Source organism: Callorhinus ursinus, unplaced genomic scaffold (genome assembly GCF_003265705.2).
Source record: "Callorhinus ursinus isolate GAN/ISIS: 27379988/994484 unplaced genomic scaffold, GSC_fseal_2.0 scaffold2, whole genome shotgun sequence".
Lineage (NCBI taxonomy): Eukaryota > Metazoa > Chordata > Mammalia > Carnivora > Otariidae > Callorhinus > Callorhinus ursinus.
The window spans coordinates 2,893,013-2,912,417 of record NW_027397064.1 but is presented as its reverse complement, the minus strand read 5'-3'; the positions used below and the strand labels follow the sequence as shown (position 1 = coordinate 2,912,417).

The window sequence follows — 19,405 nt, the reverse complement described above, 5'->3', positions numbered from 1 at the left end:
TCCTATTAGACCATTTCTAATGTTCCTTTCTGTTCTAGAAACTCTATGATTTATATGTGACAGAAGTTGGTGGGGGAAGGCAATGTTAGTTTCTTACAGAATCTACTCCATGATTAATGTTACTTTCTTATAAAAATATATTTGACATAGCCATCTGACTGGATATGCTTTTATTGAGGAAGCTTGAGGAGAAAAACACCCGTGCCTTATATCTTTCAGTTAGCGAGTAGAGGTACACAATGCTTGGTGAAGTGAGGGCCTATTAAAAATTTATCCGTATTGTCAAAAAGTCTTGCAGAAACGTGAAAATGACCAGCTCTAGAGTTTGCAGTGATTTAGAAAGCAGAACTACTAAAATGATAAATATTTCCCTTGAGGTCTGACACTGTGCTTCAATGGGTCCCACCATTTCAGACTCCCAGGACAGAGATTTATCTGTGTTTCATCAAGTATGAAAAATATATGGATGGAGGGGCTTCCGGCCGATCCCCACCCCCACTCACCCAGCTACCTCCATTAATGTCAGCAGGCTCATAAATTTCTCTCGTGTTCTAAAGAAAGCAGCTTGTGCCACTGCACAGAAGCCTCCAGAAATGTCACTTGCTGCCTATAAATTCACTTACACTCAATAAAGGCAATTGGCTGCACATGGACTTAATTACCACGGCCCTCCTTGGGAAACTGAGGGGCTCACCATTTCTCAAAGGAGAGGAGGAAAAAGTAGTGTGCAAAGCAAGGCGGTCTCATAGTGGCACATTGCAGAATCTGATTTATTCATTGATGTTTCTACTTATTAGTGGGATATTATAAGCAATTATCACTCAAGATGGAAGATTCCTTCTTGATTTGAAAGTAATACCTTTGCTCATGCTTGAATCCTATGGGAACCTCCCTGCCTTACCCTCTGCCCATTCTTATTTTATTAAAAGAAACAATATGTTAGTGATCACGTAATTTACTATTTTGATTTTGGTTACCCTTCAGTTGAGGAAATGACACACACAGCTTACTTTCACCTTTCTGTCTTAAATATTTATTTGTAAAGAAAAATGGATACCTAGGCAAGAGCACATCACTTTAGGAAGGAACGCAGAGATTTCCTATTCAAATAGGCTGTGGTCAGTTTCTGTCCACACACTCCTACTTCAAAACCCCAGCGTCGTTCACCCGTCAACCCTTCCTCATTTAAGGAGTAAGGCCTTCATTCCCTTGTCTATCTCAAGACTCCGGGGAGCCTCGGAAGGTAGCCATAGAAGCAAAAGTGTAAGTTAGCAAAACAGTCAGATGTGTATGTTTTCAACCCATTTCTTAGGTGCTACTCTTAAAAATAATCATTTATAGAGCGCAACAGAACGAATTACAGGAAAGGGCAGCTTTAGGGCATAAAGCTTAATTCTGAAGACTCTCTGACCTTACTTGGTTAAGTGGCAAATACAGATTTGTGAAGAACCAAGGCAGGATAATTTCTGTCCGAAGCAACTCATACATGTTGCCTTATGTCACCATAGGACACAGAAATTAAGAGCTAGCTAAAACAAACCAAAGGGCTCTCTAAAGAACGCTCAGCCTGTCCTTGGTCATGGTGTATTAAGCACTAGAAAGCGGACGGCTCCAAATTCATCTGGCTCTCCCAGTTAGTGACCTCAGTCAATAGATTCCCGGGCTTTCACATTCCCAGGATAATATCGGTTTGAATTTTTCCAGTAGTGCTCTGCCACTCCTTCGGGTGATTCCTTACACAGTCCCCTTCCCTAGACACGGTGCAAGCATGGCAGTAACTTTGGCCCAGGACTACTCAAAGTTTACAGTCCCAGGAACAGGGGCATCAGCATGACCCTGGAGCTTGTTAGAAACTCAAAGTCTACACCAAAAATGCAGGCAACAAAAGCAAAACTAGACAAAGTGGGATGACATTAAACAAAAAAGCTTTTGTACAGCAAAGGAAACAATCAACAAAATGAACAGGCAACCTAGAAAATGGGAGAAAATATTTGCAAGCCATATATCTGACGAAGGGTTAACATCTAAAATATAGGAGGAACTCCTAAAACTCAATATCAAAAAAAAAAAACCTGATTAAAAAATGGGCAAAGGAACTGAATAGACATTTCTCAAAGACATACAAAGGGCCAACAGGTATCTGAAAAGATCCCAACATCACTCATCATCGGGGAAATGCAAATCAAAACCACAGAGAGCTATCACCTCACACCTGTCAGCATGCCTAGCATCAGAGATGAAAAATAATGAGAGAAGGGAACCCTTGTGTGCTGTTGGTGGGAATGTAAATTGGTGCAGCCATTGTGAAAACACTTTCTCACTTTTGGGTATATTCCCAAAGGAAATGAACTGAGGACCTCAGAGTTGGAGGCACACTGAAAGAATAGAAAAAATATATATATTGGTCTCTGCCCTTGGTTCCTGGCACAGACTCCTAAAACCCTTGTCATTTCCTAAGTGATCAGAGCACTAGGAGCATCCTTTGTTCTAGCAATTGTCCTTTGACCCCACTTGCTCACACAGGGGCTCGTAAATCCCTGGGTGATAGGAGTGTCTTTTGTTCCCCTGAAATGCTGTCTGGTGGGCGGCTGAATGGGGGCTCGCCCGAGGAAGACAGAGCCATGCGAAGCTTGGAACTTTCAGTCCCACTCTGTTCCCCAGAAAACAGAGAAGGGATGGAAACTGAGTTAATGATCAGTCATGCCTACATATGATGAAGGCTCCATAAGCATCCCCAAATCGCGGGGTTTGGAGATATTCCAGGTTGGTGAACATGCGCCGGGGGCGGGGGGGCGGTGCGCCAGGAAGGTGGTGCCCCCTCCCCCACACCTGGCCCTCCGCATCGCTTCTACCTGGGTGTTCCTCTGTCTCCTTTCACAATAGATGGTACACCTGTTTCCGAGTTCTGTGAGCCGTTTTAGCAAATTACAGAACCCAAGGGGGGAGTCGTGGGAACCCCAATTTGTAGCTGATCAATCAGAAGTACAAGGGATAGCCCGAGACTCATGACTGACATCTGCAGCAGGAGCAGTCTTGTAGGACCCGGCCCTCTGTCTTTGGGGACCGGTGCGGTCTCCCGGTCGTGACCGAGCTGTGCTGAATTATGGGGCACCGGGCTGGTGGTGAGGAAAAGTGCCCGATGTGTGGAAAATGCACACAGCTAGTATCACAGGTGAAGTGAACTATTATGAGTGTTGAATGGTGGTTGTTAGGGGGAGGGGGGTAGGGAGGAACGAGGTGGCTATTAGTCAAAGTTTGGTTGTACCGATGAGGCTCCTAGAGATCTAGCTGTATGCTTGAGGTTAACAATGCCACATTGTATGCTTAAACATTTGCTAAGAAGGTAGGCCCTATCTTAAGTGTTTTTATCACACACACACACACACACACACAAAGTAATAAAGTAAAAAGAGTGGGAGGTGATTATAACTTAACAAAAAAATGCAGACTCTCAGTTCTCACCCAAGACCTTCTGGGGATGGGGCCCAGCAACCTGTGTTCTAACAGGCTTTCCAGCTAATTCTGATGCAGCCTCTGGTATGAGAGGCACTGCAGTCTGGCCCAATATTAATGACAATATTTAGTTGGACCTTTGGGTATTCACTACCCATGAGCTCAGCTCAACTCATGTATTCCGTCTGCTGAATCCCAGGCCCTGTGCTTGGTCGGGAAAGGACCAGAGGAAGACATCACTATCCCGTCCCCCAAAAGCTTGTGGTCAAGCGGGACAGACACAGAAGCACGGCAGAGTGGAGCGCACAGTGGGAGCTGGGGGTAGAAGCCGGAGTGGTCCCCGGGCCATGGAAAGGGCCTCTGTCCGCTGCCTTCACGAAGGAGACTCAGGGCCTGTCTTTCAACATGACTTGGCACCTGGATAGACCTTGAGAGGCCCCAGCTGCTGGGTGCTCTTCATTTGATTTAGCGTGACGGCTGGTACAATACATGTGATTTCACGCGGCGGGTGCACCTGTCCCCGAGGCCTTGGTGGGTAATGCCGGGCACTTAATTTCTCATCCCACCTCTTCTTATGTCCCGTGTTCAACCTGATCTATTTTCCACCAGAACAGATGGCAGAAAAGTTATTTGCTCCCGGTTTGAGTAACATACACGTGCTCACATCTCCTCTCTAGACCACAGCTGCCCTCGAGGATTTACTAACGGTAGATTCAAAATAAAGAGCCCCTCATTCACCTCACTGTGTGCGACCAACCCTTTCCCTGCCCTCCAGGAACTCCTTTTTCCATTCTGAAAGTTATTCCTGCTCCATGCAGAAAACTCCATGGAGGGGTATAAAAGAAAGAACCAGCTGTGGGCCCTACTATCCAGACGATACCTGCCATGTACATTCTAGTGATTTCTTTTTGATGCCTTGAAAAGTCCTCAGAGGCCCCAATTCTGAATCCTGCCCTGAAACCAGTTCTGTTTTATAATACGTTCACGTTTCTGCAAGTCTTCACGCAGTCGAGTTTCAGTTCTGCCAGTAAATACCTAGGTTTTAGCCAACTTGTTGCTTCTCAGAGCCCACTCTGAAATCTATAAAATAACTGGGGCATGCCAGGTCTCCGGAATCCCGCGGTGCCTCTCCCTCCTTCTCCCTACATAGAATCATCACCATGCTCATTGTGCAGATGTTTAGGAGGAAGGGAAAGAGAAGGAATCAGAGAGAAGGAAAGCCCTGCGTTTCCAGGTGGTATCTAATGAGCCCCATGGCCTCAGATAACCGTCATCTTTTCCTGCAAGATGACATTACACACGGGACAAGGTTTCTGCTTCTGGAATGCTCAGAGCAAGGAGACACGCTGGGTGGTGTGGGAGCATCGTGGCTTTTGGAATCCAGAGACCTGAGTATGAATTCCAGCCCTGCCTCTCATGAGCTCCGGGCCCCGGGGGAGCCACTGGTGCAGACTTCCTAAGCTCTGGGATCCCAGGAGAGCGCCTGCGGGAAGCTCCCGGTGCAGTTTGTCTTGTAGGAGAGCAGAGAGCCACAGAGGCTGAGACGAACAGACCTGCTTCTGAAGAAGTGAGTCCTGGTGGAAGCTGGTGTGGGCCCGAGGGCTGAGGACATCCAGCTGGAGGCCAGAGTGGGGCGAAACCCGGGCGAAACCCCCCACTCTCCCATGCCAACGGGGAGCTGGCATTCCCCCCCCCATCCAAACCACTCACCCTCAGCAGATTTCTGCTCATGGCCCATGGCTCTGCTGGGCAGTGAGTATAGTCACCCCAGTTCCGGAATCCCCTCCAGTGTGAGTTCCTGGAGCCCAGATTGGCATAACCGGGGGGGGGGGGGGGGGGGACAAGAGAAGAGTCTCCCTGGGTCCATACCTTAAAGTGACAAAGCTTAACTCACAGAACGGTGCACAGAAGGGCGAATTTTACTGCATTTCAACGATATCTTAATTTTAAAAATGAAACAAGCAAACGAACAAAGCCCCCCCAAAGCATTCCAATACCTCTTCTAGAAAGAATGCACACTTGCTGGTGATCTGTCGACATGTCACTGCTCCGCCCTGGTAATCTGAAGCACATTCTGTGCTGTCTAATTTTTGTTTGCCTGCCCTGTTATTATCCCCCTCAGCTTTGTCCCCACCCCCAACCCTGGCAGCCCTACCTCTCCCTGATCTACCACCAGCCAGTTTCCCTTTCTGGAGATTCCCAATGCTGCGTTTCAAAAAGTTGCTTACAGCTGAGATTATCAAGGCCCCACAGCCAGGAATGAAAACTGCAAATTTTGTGTCTGGAAAATGATGGCTTTCCTCTATGCTTGAAATAATTATGGGTGGTGTAACATGCACCACTCATTGCTCCGAGGGTTTTATATGAATAAATTGATGTTGTCCTACCTCTGAGTTAGTTGCTATTAATAGCCCCATTTTGGGGGCGCCTGGGTGGCTCAGTCGTTAAGCGTCGCCCTCGGCTTAGGTCATGATCCCAGGGTCCTGGGATCGAGCCCCGCATCGGGCTCCCTGCTCCGTGGGAAGCCTGCTTCTCCCTCTCCCACTCCCCCTGCTTGTGTTCCCTCTCTCGCTGTCTCTCTCTCTGTCAAATAAATAAATGAAATCTTAAAAAAAAAAATCCTCATTTTAGGATGAGGAAATGGGAGGCCCAGAGACGTTAAGTCAACTGGCTCAAGGTCACACAGCCTGTAAGGCCTAGAGCTGGGATTTGAACCCATGTTGCCTGGCTCTACAAACTCTACTCCCGTGTATGTGTGTGATTTATAATGTATGTGTTCATCATGAATAAGATCACATAATAAGATTAGAGACAGTGGCTCTGTCTACTATATTCCCAGCCAGGCCCACCCTGCTGAGGACCAAGGGCGCCCCAAGCCCCCAGAGCCTTTCCTCTTGACCATCCCTTCTGAATGACGGTGTGTTGGCTTGAAAAATGGAGTAAGGCTCCCTAATGCACATCTCTTCCAGACTCCTTAAGAGTACATGGATTAAAAGGAGTCTGTTAGAATCCGAGAAGTGCCACTGGGCCGCTCCTAGAGCTATCCCTCTATCTGGGGGTGTTATTCTCTGGACTAAGTTTGAGCAGCACGTCAGGCATAGTTTCCACACGTTGAGTAAATGTAGATGGGGAGGAAGTGCCAATGCTCCGTAACAGGACAATTTGCAAGACCCGAAGGCCTGGGGTCAGCCCTGGTTTTTAGGTGGCCTGATGCTCCATGAGGGCAGTGAGGCAGAGAGCTGCATCTTTGGTGACAGGAGCCCGCAGACCCCCTCAAGGGCTGGCTGTGGGCAGGCAGCCTCCCTGAGGGGTTGGAGGAGGGTACTTCCAAGACCCCTTGATGATACTTTAAAATAAATCTTACTGATGGGTTTTGAAATGTCAGTCACAGTTTAGGACAGGTCCCAAGCCAAGAGACATATCAATTGTAGCAAGATATTTTCTGAAGACAAGTGTCTCCATGAGAGCACTGTCCCACATGGTAGCCACTCGTGACATGTGGCTACTTAAGCTTAAATCCAAATTAATTAGAATAAAATAAAATTAAAAATTCAGATCCTCCCTAATTACCTTGCAGGGGCTCAATAGCCACATGTAGCTTGGGCTACTCCACTGGACAGTGCAGAAAGGCTAACGGACAGCAGGGGTCTAGAGTGAAGCATTGTTCTAGAGCAAACCTGTGTAGTTCTGTCCTTCATCGTGAATGCTACCATCAGATGAAAAGGAGAAGAGTGCTTATCTCAGAGCTATTGAGGATTGTGGTTAGCCCAATAAAGGCCCCCAAAGATACTGGGTCCTAATCCCTGGAGCCTGTGAATGTTACCTTATGTGGAGATAAGGTCTTTGCAGATGTGGGTCAGTTCAGGATCTTGAGACAGCGAAATGATCCTGGATTATCTGGGTGGGCCCTAAATGCAATCATAGGTGTCCTCTGGAGAGAGGAGCACAGGGAAATGAGGGGCATGCAGAAGAGGAGGAGGCCGTGCGGCCACACGGATGAGATTGAAGGGACGCGGCCATAAGCCAAGGAACGCCGGCCGCCTCCGGAAGCTGCAGAGAGGCCTGCAGGAAGCAGACTCTCCTTAAGAGCTTCTGGGGGGGGGGGGGGGGGGGGGGCACAGCCTTGACGACACCTTTGATTTCACACTTCCAACTTCCAGAACTGGGAGAAAATAAATTTCTATTGGTTTAAGCCACCAAGTTTGTGGTAATTTGTTATAGCAGCAATAGCAAATTAACGCATGGGTTAAATTAACGTGTAAAGGCACCTGGAATTCCCGGTACTGAATAAAAACACCCAACAAGTGTTAGTCTCTGTTATTATTATTATTATTTTAGATTAATACGCACGGAATGCATCCAGTCAGCAAATGGTTCTAATTACAACAGAGGCCAGGGGTGAGCTAAGGTAACGAGTGCCCACATTTGAGCGGGGTTCCGGGGGTGTGAGGAGGGACCGAAGGTTGGGCGGAGGGCGCTGGTGCTTCCTTGATGAACAATGGAAGCACCCACCAACTGAAATCATGTTTCCAAGATTGCAATATTTGACAAAAACAGCTACTCCGAACAGTTCAGCCTCTACAAAGGGCCCAATAAACACAACCACCTCATTATCCAGAAGATTCTCGACATCTGGAGCCTAAGTGTGAAGCCAAGGGAAACACACCACAAGAGGGAGTTTCAAGGTGAATGGAGTAGAGAGCCTGGAGCCTCCTGGGGGGGGAAGGGGCTGGAAGAGTAACTATGGGGACAGGGAGAGAGTATCAGCCACATTTTTACCATGACTGCATGTTCAAGAAAATCCAAGAGAATCAACTAAAAGACCACTAGAAATAACCTGAGAATTCACTTAGCCGATGGTGCAAATATATATATATATATAATATAAAATTAAAAAAATACATAATGTACAACTCACAGCCCGGAGAACGCAGTAATATTGTAACAATGTTGGGTGGGGACACATGGGGACCACACTTGTGACGAGTGCCGCATAATGTACAGACTTATCGAGTCACTATGTTGCACACCTGAAACTAATATGACCTTTTATGGCAACTATCCCTCAAAAATAAAAGAAATATCTATAAGTAAGTAAAACATACAACTAATAATAATAGAAAATGAGATTTGGAGAAAATCTCATTTAAAGTAGGACAATGCCTATAAAATTCATAACCTCAATGAGAAACTTCTGGGGCCCAGGTGTGTCATCTGCACTGTCTCATTAGCCACCTACAACAACCACAGGCGGACGCATGGTCCAGGTGGCCAGGGTGGGGCTCAGAGGCGCCCAGGGCACAGAAAGCGGGCAATGGGTTCTTAATATGGCTGTGTGATTTCTCTCCTTCTGTGTCTTTCTTCCTCCCTCTTTCTAGCTTTCTTAGAGGCCAGCTAAAACAGTCAAACGCAAATGATAACTGAGAAGTCATTATTGTAATAATGTATCCAAAACAGCTTTAGTATCAGTAACATAGATGACTCCAATTTAGAAATCACTTAAAAAGATCACATCACAGAGCGAAACATACAGGACAGGGAGGTTCACAGAAGAGGTACTACTGACAAAACCCAAAAGAGTTTCACACTCCCCACAACCTTACTCCTCCCCCATTAATAAGACAGGTGCAAATGGAAAGATTACCAAGAACATTTTTCTTTTATCAATTTGACAAAAGATTAAAAAGATAGTAATCAATTCATTCACTAGTACACCCATGCTGGAGAATGCTGAGCAATCATTAAAAACATCTTCTGGAAGATTTTTTAAGGTCATGGGAAAACCCAATGTTAACTTCTAAAAAATTAAAAAAAGATTCATAAAACTGAAATGAAATACACATGTGAGAGTAAAAAGACGGAAGGAAATTTACCGAGAACTTTTACAGTAGCGACCTTGGCATGCCGAGATCAGGAATGATTTTAATTTTCCTCTCTACACTCCCCCCTGTCTTGTGCATTTTCTACAGGAGCATGTGATACTTTTAACATTGGCAAAACAGGATTCCTTTAAAGTAATTGAAAAATTGACTTAAAAAACAAATCTGAGTATAATTTGGCAGCTATAAATGTTGATTAAACGAGCTCAGCATACCTATTTTAAATTGTGGAAGCATACATTAATTGTTACTTCTGGTAACTTTTCCAAGTTGTCATTGTGTGTCCTATTGGAACTTAGCCTGAGGACTGATCATGTTTCATGTTTCAAAAGACAATATTTGCTTTTTATTTGTCTTTGATTTAAAAAAGCAAGGAAAAGGATTTTTATCAAAGTCCATCAGATACATGTAATCCAATTATGAAAATAAATTTGCCCTTGACCTTACATTATTTAAAAAAAGAGGAATCCTTATGTCTTTGCGAATGATGCCCAGCACACCTGTGGGAGCTGCTTTTTTTTTTTTATTATGTTATGTTAATCACCATACATTACATCATTAGTTTTTGATGGAGTGTTCCATGATTCATTGTTTGCATATAACACCCAGTGCTCCATGCAGAATGTGCCCTCTTTAATACCCATCACCAGGCTAACCAATCCCCCCACCCCCCTCCCCTCTAGAACCCTCAGTTTGTTTTTCAGAGTCCATAGTTTCTCATGGTTCGTCTCCCCCTCTGATTTCCCCCCTTCATTCTTCCCCTCCTGCTATCTTCTTCTTTTTTTTTTCTTAACATATATTGCATTATTTGTTTCAGAAGTACAGATCTGTGATTCAACAGTCTTGCACAATTCACAGCGCTCACCATAGCACATACCCTCCCCAATGTCTGTCACCCAGCCACCCCATCCCTCCCACCCCCCACCACTCCAGCAACTCTCAGTTTGTTTCCTGAGATGAAGAATTCCTCATATCAGTGAGGTCATGTGATACATGTCTTTCTCTGATTGACTTATTTCACTCAGCATAACACCCTCCAGTTCCATCCACGTCGTTGCAAATGGCAAGATCTCATTCCTTTGGATTTCTGCATAATATTCCATTGTGTATATATACCACATCTTCTTTATCCATTCATCTGTCGATGGACATCTTGGCTCTTTCCACAGTTTGGCGATTGTGGACATTGCTGCTATAAACATCGGGGTGCACGTACCCCTTCGGATCCCTACACTTGTAACTTTGTGGTAAATACCCAGTAGTGCAATTGCTGGATCGTATGGTAGCTCTATTTTCAACTGTTTGAGGAACCTCCAGACTGTTTTCCAGAGGGGTTGCACCAGCTTGCATTCCCACCAACAGTGTAGGAGGGTTCCCCTTTCTCCGCATCCCCGCCAACATCTGTCGTTTCCTGACTTGTTAATTTTAGCCATTCTGACGGGTGTGAGGTGGTATCTCATTGAGGTTTTGATTTGGATTTCCGTGGGAGCTGCTTTAACTCGGCCTCCAAGTGGTCAGGCCAGTGACATCAGGATGAAGTGTTCTCAAGGGACTGGCCAGCGAGGGCTGGGTCTCCAGAGGAACCCACAACCCTGGCACAACGGAAGGGGCCCTTCCTAGGATGACACCAGGGCTCTCCAAGTTCTCCCATGAACCTTCCAGAAGAGAACTCACATTTACTGCCAGCCTCATGTCTCCCAATTCTTCTATCAGAGGATGATTTCCAAGAGTATTATGCAGCCATTGCATTAACCTACTTTCTGAAAATTAGGGTTTTAAAATTTTAAAGATTTATTTTGGATTATCCCAAATTGATTGCTCTCTTTCTTTGCTTTCTACTATATTTTTCATGTCGCTTTTTATTGTAAAAATAATATTTGTTAAAAAACACCTCCAATAGCACAGAATATAAAATAAAAAGTAACATTACCGCACTAGACTCCAGACATAGACATGCTAACAGTTTCCAGGGTTATCGTTCCAGAAATTTTCCATGCATATACAAACATATATTTAATAAGTTAAATATGTGTATGAATATAGGTGCTTATGTAGGTATATTTTATAGATTTCAGCTTATTCTGGGTTAAAACTGTACACAGTTGCTTTCAACTTGGTTTTGTCACCTAGCTGTAAATTGGACTTTAAAATGTAAAGCATCATTTCATTTATCGTAAACATATTTGTGGGAAACCTATTCTCTGCAGTCCTGAGAGAAGGGGAGAGAAGGTCCTGATAACTGAGGGTAGGGAACACAGGGCGTATCCTTCTCACTATAAAAATGAATTTTATTATACATCTGTGTGATTTCATCAGAAGACTCCATTCTTTTGAAACTATGCCTTTCTACCTAAAGGTCCACGATTGCACAAAATCACCCCAAGTATATTTCCTCTGGACACAACTGGGTAATTGGATAAGAGTGGAGCGCTGCAGGATCGTGGCTTGCACGATCCACTGCTTAATAGTGGAATTCATACACCTCCCTTCTCCGCGCCAGGCTGGGCCGCCGGGCTTGTTGTGTGACTGGGGGAGGGGCACTCAGTGAGCAGGTGGCTACAGCACCGTAGAAACAGTAACTGGCTTGGCGTACAGGTCTAAGTGCCCTGCGTTTCTTAACGACCCCATGGGGCAGGTGTGAGTCTTGTCCCCCTCTAGCCCCGGGGGGGGGGGGAACTGACCCACAGGGAAGCCACACGACCCGCCCACGGCTACACAGCAATCTCCAGCCTGTGTTCTTAATCATTATGCGAACTTCCAGGGGCAGTAATGGTGGGCACGGGGCCAGTCAGATCAAGTAGGAGATAGGGAGGAATTCTGGAGGGAGACTCCTCAGGGAGGGTTTCCTAAAGAGTCTCGACTTGAACAAGAAGTTAGTGAGGCAGAGGGTGGTGGGAGGAAGCAAGAGAAGGCAGGTGAGTGGGGACACAGCCTGAGTCCTTGAGCCTCACTCTTTAGGGGTCTTGATGAGGGCGGGGGTGAGGGCTGAGATCTCAGCTGAACTTCCAAAATGGCTGAAGAGAATCTGGGAACATCTGGGCCACGCTTGTCTTCCTGAGTGTGCAGCCTGCTGGACGGGGATGGAAGGAATCAGACGGTGGTGAGGAGGAGAGGCCTTGGTGGATAAGGTCTGAAGGAGCCTGCACATGCCCTGAGGCTGTGCTCCTGGGGGATGTGGGGTTCCCGAGGGAACTGGCATCCCAGCGAAGGTGTGCTCAAAAACAAGAGACCAGGACTGCAGGTGCCCAGTGATTGGGGCATGTGGTGGAAATCACAGGCTGCGGAAGGAAGCCCCCCAAGGACCAAGTGGGCTGGCCACTCTGCGTTGGACCACATAGCTACACGGCATGCCTGCAGGACGCGGCCAGGGCACGGTCAACAGCGTGCACCCAGACCTCGTTCACTCTTGATCTAGCCCCCAAGGGTCGGGGGGAAGGTTCAACTTCCCTTTGTCATCAGATGTCATAAGGGGAGGAAGAATGGTATAACATTCTTGATAGGCATTTGAATTGACTCCAAATATACTCAAAATAGACAGTTCATCTGAAAGAGACTATTTCAAACCAGAAGACACTGAGTTACCTGCAGTGGGCAAAGCTAAGTTTTTCTTAGATTGTGAGCAGGAGAGCGGGCAGTCCGAGGACAAGTTCAGTGAGGGGAAGACTGGGTTTTGGTATTTGGATAATAGAAACACATGCTATTTTTAAAAGCTAAAAACACTGATATCTTTGCTGATATAATGCCATTACATTTATAACAGCTTTATTGATGTCCACATAGACACATAAAGTATAGAGTTTGATAAGTTCTGACTCTCTAGACCCAGGAAACCACCACCAGAATGGGGAGTGGAAGGAATGTGATGGAGAAGGGAGGATGTATGTGCACATATATGCCTCCCTCTCTGTTAATAGCTTTATTCCCCTGTTTATGATTATTACTGGCACAGAATTAATACAACCTCTAACTTTTCACTTTAAATATCTTTTCACCGAAAATGTCCTGTTTTGCTTTAACATATCCTTGACAAATAAGATATCAGAAGAGGGGCGCCTGGGTGGCTCAGTTGGTTAAACAACTGCCTTCGGCTCAGGTCATGATCCTGGAGTCCCGGGATCGAGTCCCGCATCAGGCTCCCTGCTCGGCGAGGGGCCTGCTTCTCCCTCTAACCCTCCCTGCTCTCATGTACTCTCTCTCTCTCATTCTCACTCTCTCAAAATAAATAAATGAATCTTAAGAAAAAAAGATATCAGAAGAAAATCTCACCAATTTAATCAATTATGAATTTTTAAATATCATCAGTATTTTAAAATTGTATTTGTATAATAAAGGACAGAACTCCTCAATCAAAAGCAATTAATTGCTATATCAAACATTCATAAAGTTTGTTATAAAACTTAAGTGTTATTGAAGAAACAGTGTATTAGAATGCCATACAAAGTTACCACAAGAGCATTTATGATGGCTGAAATGTCTCTAAATCATTGTAAAAGTAACTGATACATATTTGGTATCTATTGCTGCATTACATGTTATATCAGAACTTAGTGACAGAAACAACAAATGTTTATGTGGTCACCGTTTCTGTGGGGAGGGACCAGATGTGACTGTGTTGGGGCCCCCTGCCTCAAGGTCTCCCAACAGGCTGCAAACCAAGCATCAGCCGGGGCTGCAGTCTCATCTGAAGGCTCCCCTGGGGGGACAATCCACGTCTGGTGTCATCACATGGCTGTGACCAGAAGTTAGTTCTTCCCAGGCTGCTGGAGCAAGGCCCTCAGTTCCTTCCCTCATGGGCCCCTCCCCTGGGCAGCTCACAACGCGGCAGCTGACTTTTCTCTGAGCAACGAGGCACAGAGCAAGAGAGACAGCAAGAGAGGCAGGCAAGAAGGCAGTGACACCCCATCACTTCTGCCACTGCGTTTCCTTCAGAAGGGAAGTTTTAGGTCTAGATCACACTCAAGGGGAGGACATCATGAGGAACAAAAGGTGAGGTCACTGGAGGCCATCTCAGAGATTGCTTACCATGGGTATGAATATCTTTTAATGTCATTTGTTGAGATGAAGTTTGATTTTCTGTTGCTGACAGTTAAATTCTCTGGTTCTGATGAGCTAACTTAAGTGGGTGTCTGAGCATCTCTGAACCCAATGGGATGTGGCACAGTGCCCATTAAAGGAAACGGAAGGCCGAGTCTGGCCTCCACGGCTCCTGGGACTGATCACTACAATCTGCCCTCCTTTTCTCCCCCTCGTGAAATAAAATAGATTTTAAAACTGCTCTAACTAGGTTTTCTACAAAGTGTTTGTTCCCCTGTGTGGAAACTTCTGTGGTCCACAAGTGTCTGTGCTACTCTGTGTGCTTCTCTAAAAACGAATACCTTTCGACAACGCTCTTTTGGGAGCAAGCTTTAAATCACTACATTTCACTCAGGAGCATTAAAGAAGACACTTCATGCGGGAAGGCCTGGGGCCTTGTCCCCAGAACTGCTACCCCCCCATCATTTCAAAGAGGTCCAGGGCCTCCGTGTCAGGTCACAGGGTAAGCAGTGGTCTCAGAGAATTCTGACAGAGCAGAGCTGTGACTGACAATCTCAAGGCTCATGCACACGGAGAGGCAGGCCAGGCCCTGGTGGGGAGGGCAGCAGGGCCTGCTTGTGCCTGGACCCCTTGGCTTCCAGACAGATCTGGCCCATGAAGCCCACCCGTGACGTTCAATTTCATGCAAACACAGGAGCATTATATGGACCTTATTTATTTATTTATTTAAAAGTATATTTTCAATGTTGTATACTTATTATTTTATTTTATTTCTTAGAAAGGGAGAGAGCATGCAAGTGGGCGTGGGAGGGGCAGAGGGAGAGGAAAAGAGGGAATCTTAAGCAGGCTCCACGCCCAGTGCAAAGCCCGACATGGAGCTCGACCCCACAACCCCAAGATCATGACCTGAGCTGAAATCAAGAGTCAGATGCTTAACCGACTGAGCCACCCAGGCGCCCCATTATATAGACCTTATTTTAAAAAAGCAAACACCAGCACAAAAAGCAATCTCATTTAAAAAAAAATGAGTTCCTGAATTCTTAGCCTTGACATTTCACTCTTCTAAAGCAAAGCCCAAATCCCCATGAATCTATATGGACGTGCTTCTGTGCTTGAAAACATACAAGAGCCTCAACCCCTACAGAAGAGACTGTCAGGATGTATCTCTGTGCAGCTCACGTTTACCTGCATTCGATGAACCAATGCCGGATCTGGTCCTGAAGGTTTTCCTTGATGTCTGGACCTTCTATTAATTTCAGGTCATCCTTGATTGTAACCAAGGCTTCTTTGTAGTTCTCCTCATGCTTTACCTGCACCTCATTCCTCAGGAAGCTCACCTTTTCAGCCTGGATTACTGTAGCACTGACTTCATTAAACAGAGGAGGTGGTTTCTGAAAACACAAGCAAAAAAGTTTGAGATCATAAACGTTATCGTACTGGTGAAGGGCATCAGACACTAATGAAGTATGTCAATATCTTTGATGCTGTCTTATCAAGGCCTACGACAAATACATACAGAGTGAAAGAATCAGATCTGGCAGGAAAATCTGAAGAAATGATTCACCACTATGGAGAGGAAAGATGGGGAACACTTTATACCATTTCCCAGAATCTGGGGGGTGGGAGTTAGCTTGAAAAATGCATAGTCAAAGATGAATGGATAAAGAAGATGTGGTATATATACACCATGGAATATTATGCAGCCATCAAAAGGAATGAGATCTTGCCATTTGCAACGACGTGGACGGAACTGGAGGGTGTTATGCTGAGCGAAATAAGTCAATCAGAGAAAGACATGTATCACATGACCCCACTGATATGAGGAATTCTTAGTCTCAGGAAACAAACTGAGGGTTCTAGAGGGGAGGGGGTAGGGGGATGGGTTAGCCCGGTGATGGGTATTAAAGAGGGCACGTACTGCGTGGAGCACTGGGTGTTGTGCACAAACAATGAATCATGGAACACGACATCACAAACTAATGATGTAATGTATGGTGATTAACATAACAATAAAAAATAAAAAAAATGCATAGTCAAGAAACATTAAAAAAATACAGTTCTAACTCCAGAAAGTGTTTCCGAATCTTCTTGGTTAACGGGAGAACAAAGAGTACAGAGGGAGAAAGTACCTGAAGAAAGACTGATGAAAAGTTTGGGTGCTCTGATTTTAAGAAAAACTACCCCAAAATCAACTCTGCAAACATCCGTTCTATTGTTAAAGGCCTCCCAAGGAGGAAATTCTCAGCTGACTCCAAACATTCACCCTGATTTTACATCTTTTTGTTAGAATGTTCTACTTCAAAATCTACTGATTAGCAAGTCAACAGAAGTCTGGCTACTAAGCACCAATCAAATGCTCAGCACTGGTCTCTGTCATCTAACGTCTATGGGGGTTGTGGTAAAAGAAAATACAAAATCACTTTGAGGGGCGCCTGGCTGGCTAAGTCCGTCTAGCATACGACTCCTGATCTCAAGGTCATGAGTTCAAGCCCCAAGTTGGGTGGAGAGCCTACTTAAAAAAAAGCCAAAAAACAACAAAACAAAACAACCTAAATCATTTTGAGACATAATTCCTGTTCTCTAGAATCTTTAAAGAAATGGAGTTGGCAAGAGAAGAGTAATGTAAGACGTAGTAGCGAACAATGTCAGATAACCTAGACCTTATAACATGGGTTTGGATGGAGATTTTGAACTAAAAGAGACTTGGAGAAGGAAAACATGTATGGGGCGGAGGTGCCCGGAATCCCACCTCTGCAAGCTGACGGACTGTCTCTCTCACAGACAAAGGATCCGAGCTCTACGCATTTCAAAGTCAGCCCCAGCCATTCAGCAAATAAAGGGCATATTCACTAGTGTGCTGGAGCCAGCCCGTAATAGCTCATGGGAGCCAACTGACACATTTTCTAGAATTTTGCAAGCTGTTGTTAAATACAGCCATTCTAAAATGCTAAACTGTAGAAACTTAGGGAGCAAATTATATTACAAAGTTCTCAATACTCAAAACTCATCACTTCCTAATTATTTTGCTGGGTATTACTATATCATCTATGTTCTTGACATTATTGCTGTCTGTTGTATCTCTATGGTGAAAATACTATATAATGGTATGCCAGAAGGCGTATCTTCCCAACTGTGTTATTCCGCTTACTAGCTTGACTGGGCGACAATGGGTATATTTACGTCATGGAAATTAGCAAATGCTATTTAAATTTAACCCTAAGTTGTTCTGATTTCTCTGTTTGCTCTTTGTCTTTCTTGTGTTCAGTTTCATTTTGCTGAAGCATGCCCATGAGGGTAATCTTCAGAGTGCATACGTGCAACTGTGAACTGTCCAAGTACTTGCCCTTCCGAGGTGTTTCCTTGGGCCCCTCCCACCTGAATGGGAGTGTGGCTGCTTCCCTGGAGGAGACTTCTAGCATGCAGAGCCTCTAGTGACTGGCTTGTTGGACACTGTTGATCCTTGCGGATAAGCTGTTCTCCCTCCTGCTTTACACTCGGAGCTCTGAATGCTTATTGAAATGCGTCTAGGTGTGGGCAGGTCCTCACTCACCATATTCTCCCTTTGGTGGGTCCATTCAATATACAAAAGTCTGTCTTCAACTCTGAAAATTTCCCTTCTGTTATTTTCCTTCTGTTATTTTCCCCCATTTCTCTCCCTGCAACAAATCTTAGATAAAACGCCAGGCCACCAGATTAATCTTCCGCAACTCACTTTTCCCTTGTACGTTCCATCTCTCCTTGATCTATTTGTACTATGTTAGAGGAGGTTCTTGAACTTTATCTTCCAGAATTCATTTGGTTTTCAGTTATGTCCACTTATTATTTGCATTTATTTAACATTTTAGGGGGGTTATTGTTTTGCCTTTGGGGGCATGCTTTTTATTTCCCCAGAATTCTTTCTCATTTTATTTTTGTTCCCTTCTTGTTTTTAGTAGTCATCTTGTTTGGGGAAATTTTTTTTAGATGCAACATATCCTCAAATACTGATGAGTAATTTTTTCCAAGTTTTCTTTTTTTTTCCCCCTCTCAAAATTCTGGAGAGCTTAAAAAAACAGATTCCCAGTTTCATCCTGGGGGTGAGGAAATAGGAAGAAACTAGTAGTTTTTGAAAATCTTCACGTGATTCTGATAATTATCCAGGTTTGGGGTTTGGTAGCCTGTAGCGCACAAGTCAAACTTGACCCACAGGCATGTTTTTGTAAATAAAGTTATACTGGATCATGGCCAAGCCCATTCACTTACATACTGTCTGTGGCTGCTTTCATGCTCCAAGGACAATGTGGAAAAGTTGTGGCAGAGACTGACAAAGAAGAAGGGAGAGGGGGAGTGGGGGAGGGAGAGGAGCTGTTTAATAGAAGACTCACAGAAGACAAGGCAGGTATCATTGGCAGTGTGCATGCACGCTCACTCTACAGAAGTAATCCCTCAACCCTTACAATAAGCCTGCCAGGCAGATGTTTGTAGAATATTAAGAAATGAGCCAGAGAGGCTAATTAGCTTTCCCAAATTCACAGAGCTGGCAAATGGCAGAGGCAGGAAACAACCCCTGGTTTATCTGATCTAAAGCCACGGTCTGGGGTTTGGGACAGAAGCCTGTGTGCGAGTTGAGGCTCAACCACCCGCTGCCTCTGTGATTTTGTAAAAGGATCGCCACTGGTGTGGCTCAGTTTCCTCCTCTATGTGAGGCCCTGCTCCAGAGCCTGGCACTGAGTGACGCTTCCCTGCATTTACTGCGGTTGTTATGGTGACTGTCACCATAACGTCAGGTGCACCAACATCTGAGCCCGTGAACCCAGGAGTGCTAGGAGTTACCGTACAAGGAAAATTTCAGGGATAAGAGAAAAACATCAAAGTTCATCTCAAAAGCTTTGAAAGTCAAGTATAGGACATACATTTACAAAGGACATTAACAAAATTATACATTTAAATCAATTAATTGGAAAAAAGATATTCTTAAAGACTCAAATTGATGCGATATATTAAAATAGATTCAAAATGGATGAAATAGGTAATTGTAACAAGTATGCATGTACACACAC

The 19,405-nt window shown here is 44.9% G+C and overlaps 1 protein-coding gene across 1 annotated transcript in view; it reads right to left on the bottom strand.

Annotated features, from left to right (window-relative positions):
- Positions 1-19,405, bottom strand: part of DRC11 (dynein regulatory complex subunit 11) — a 160,140-nt gene that overhangs the window by 111,859 nt on the left and 28,876 nt on the right. Inside the window, exon 6 of the mRNA XM_025886596.2 lies at positions 15,552-15,757. Coding sequence (XP_025742381.1) covers positions 15,552-15,757 — 206 coding nt within the window. The remainder of the gene's footprint in view (positions 1-15,551; positions 15,758-19,405) is intronic.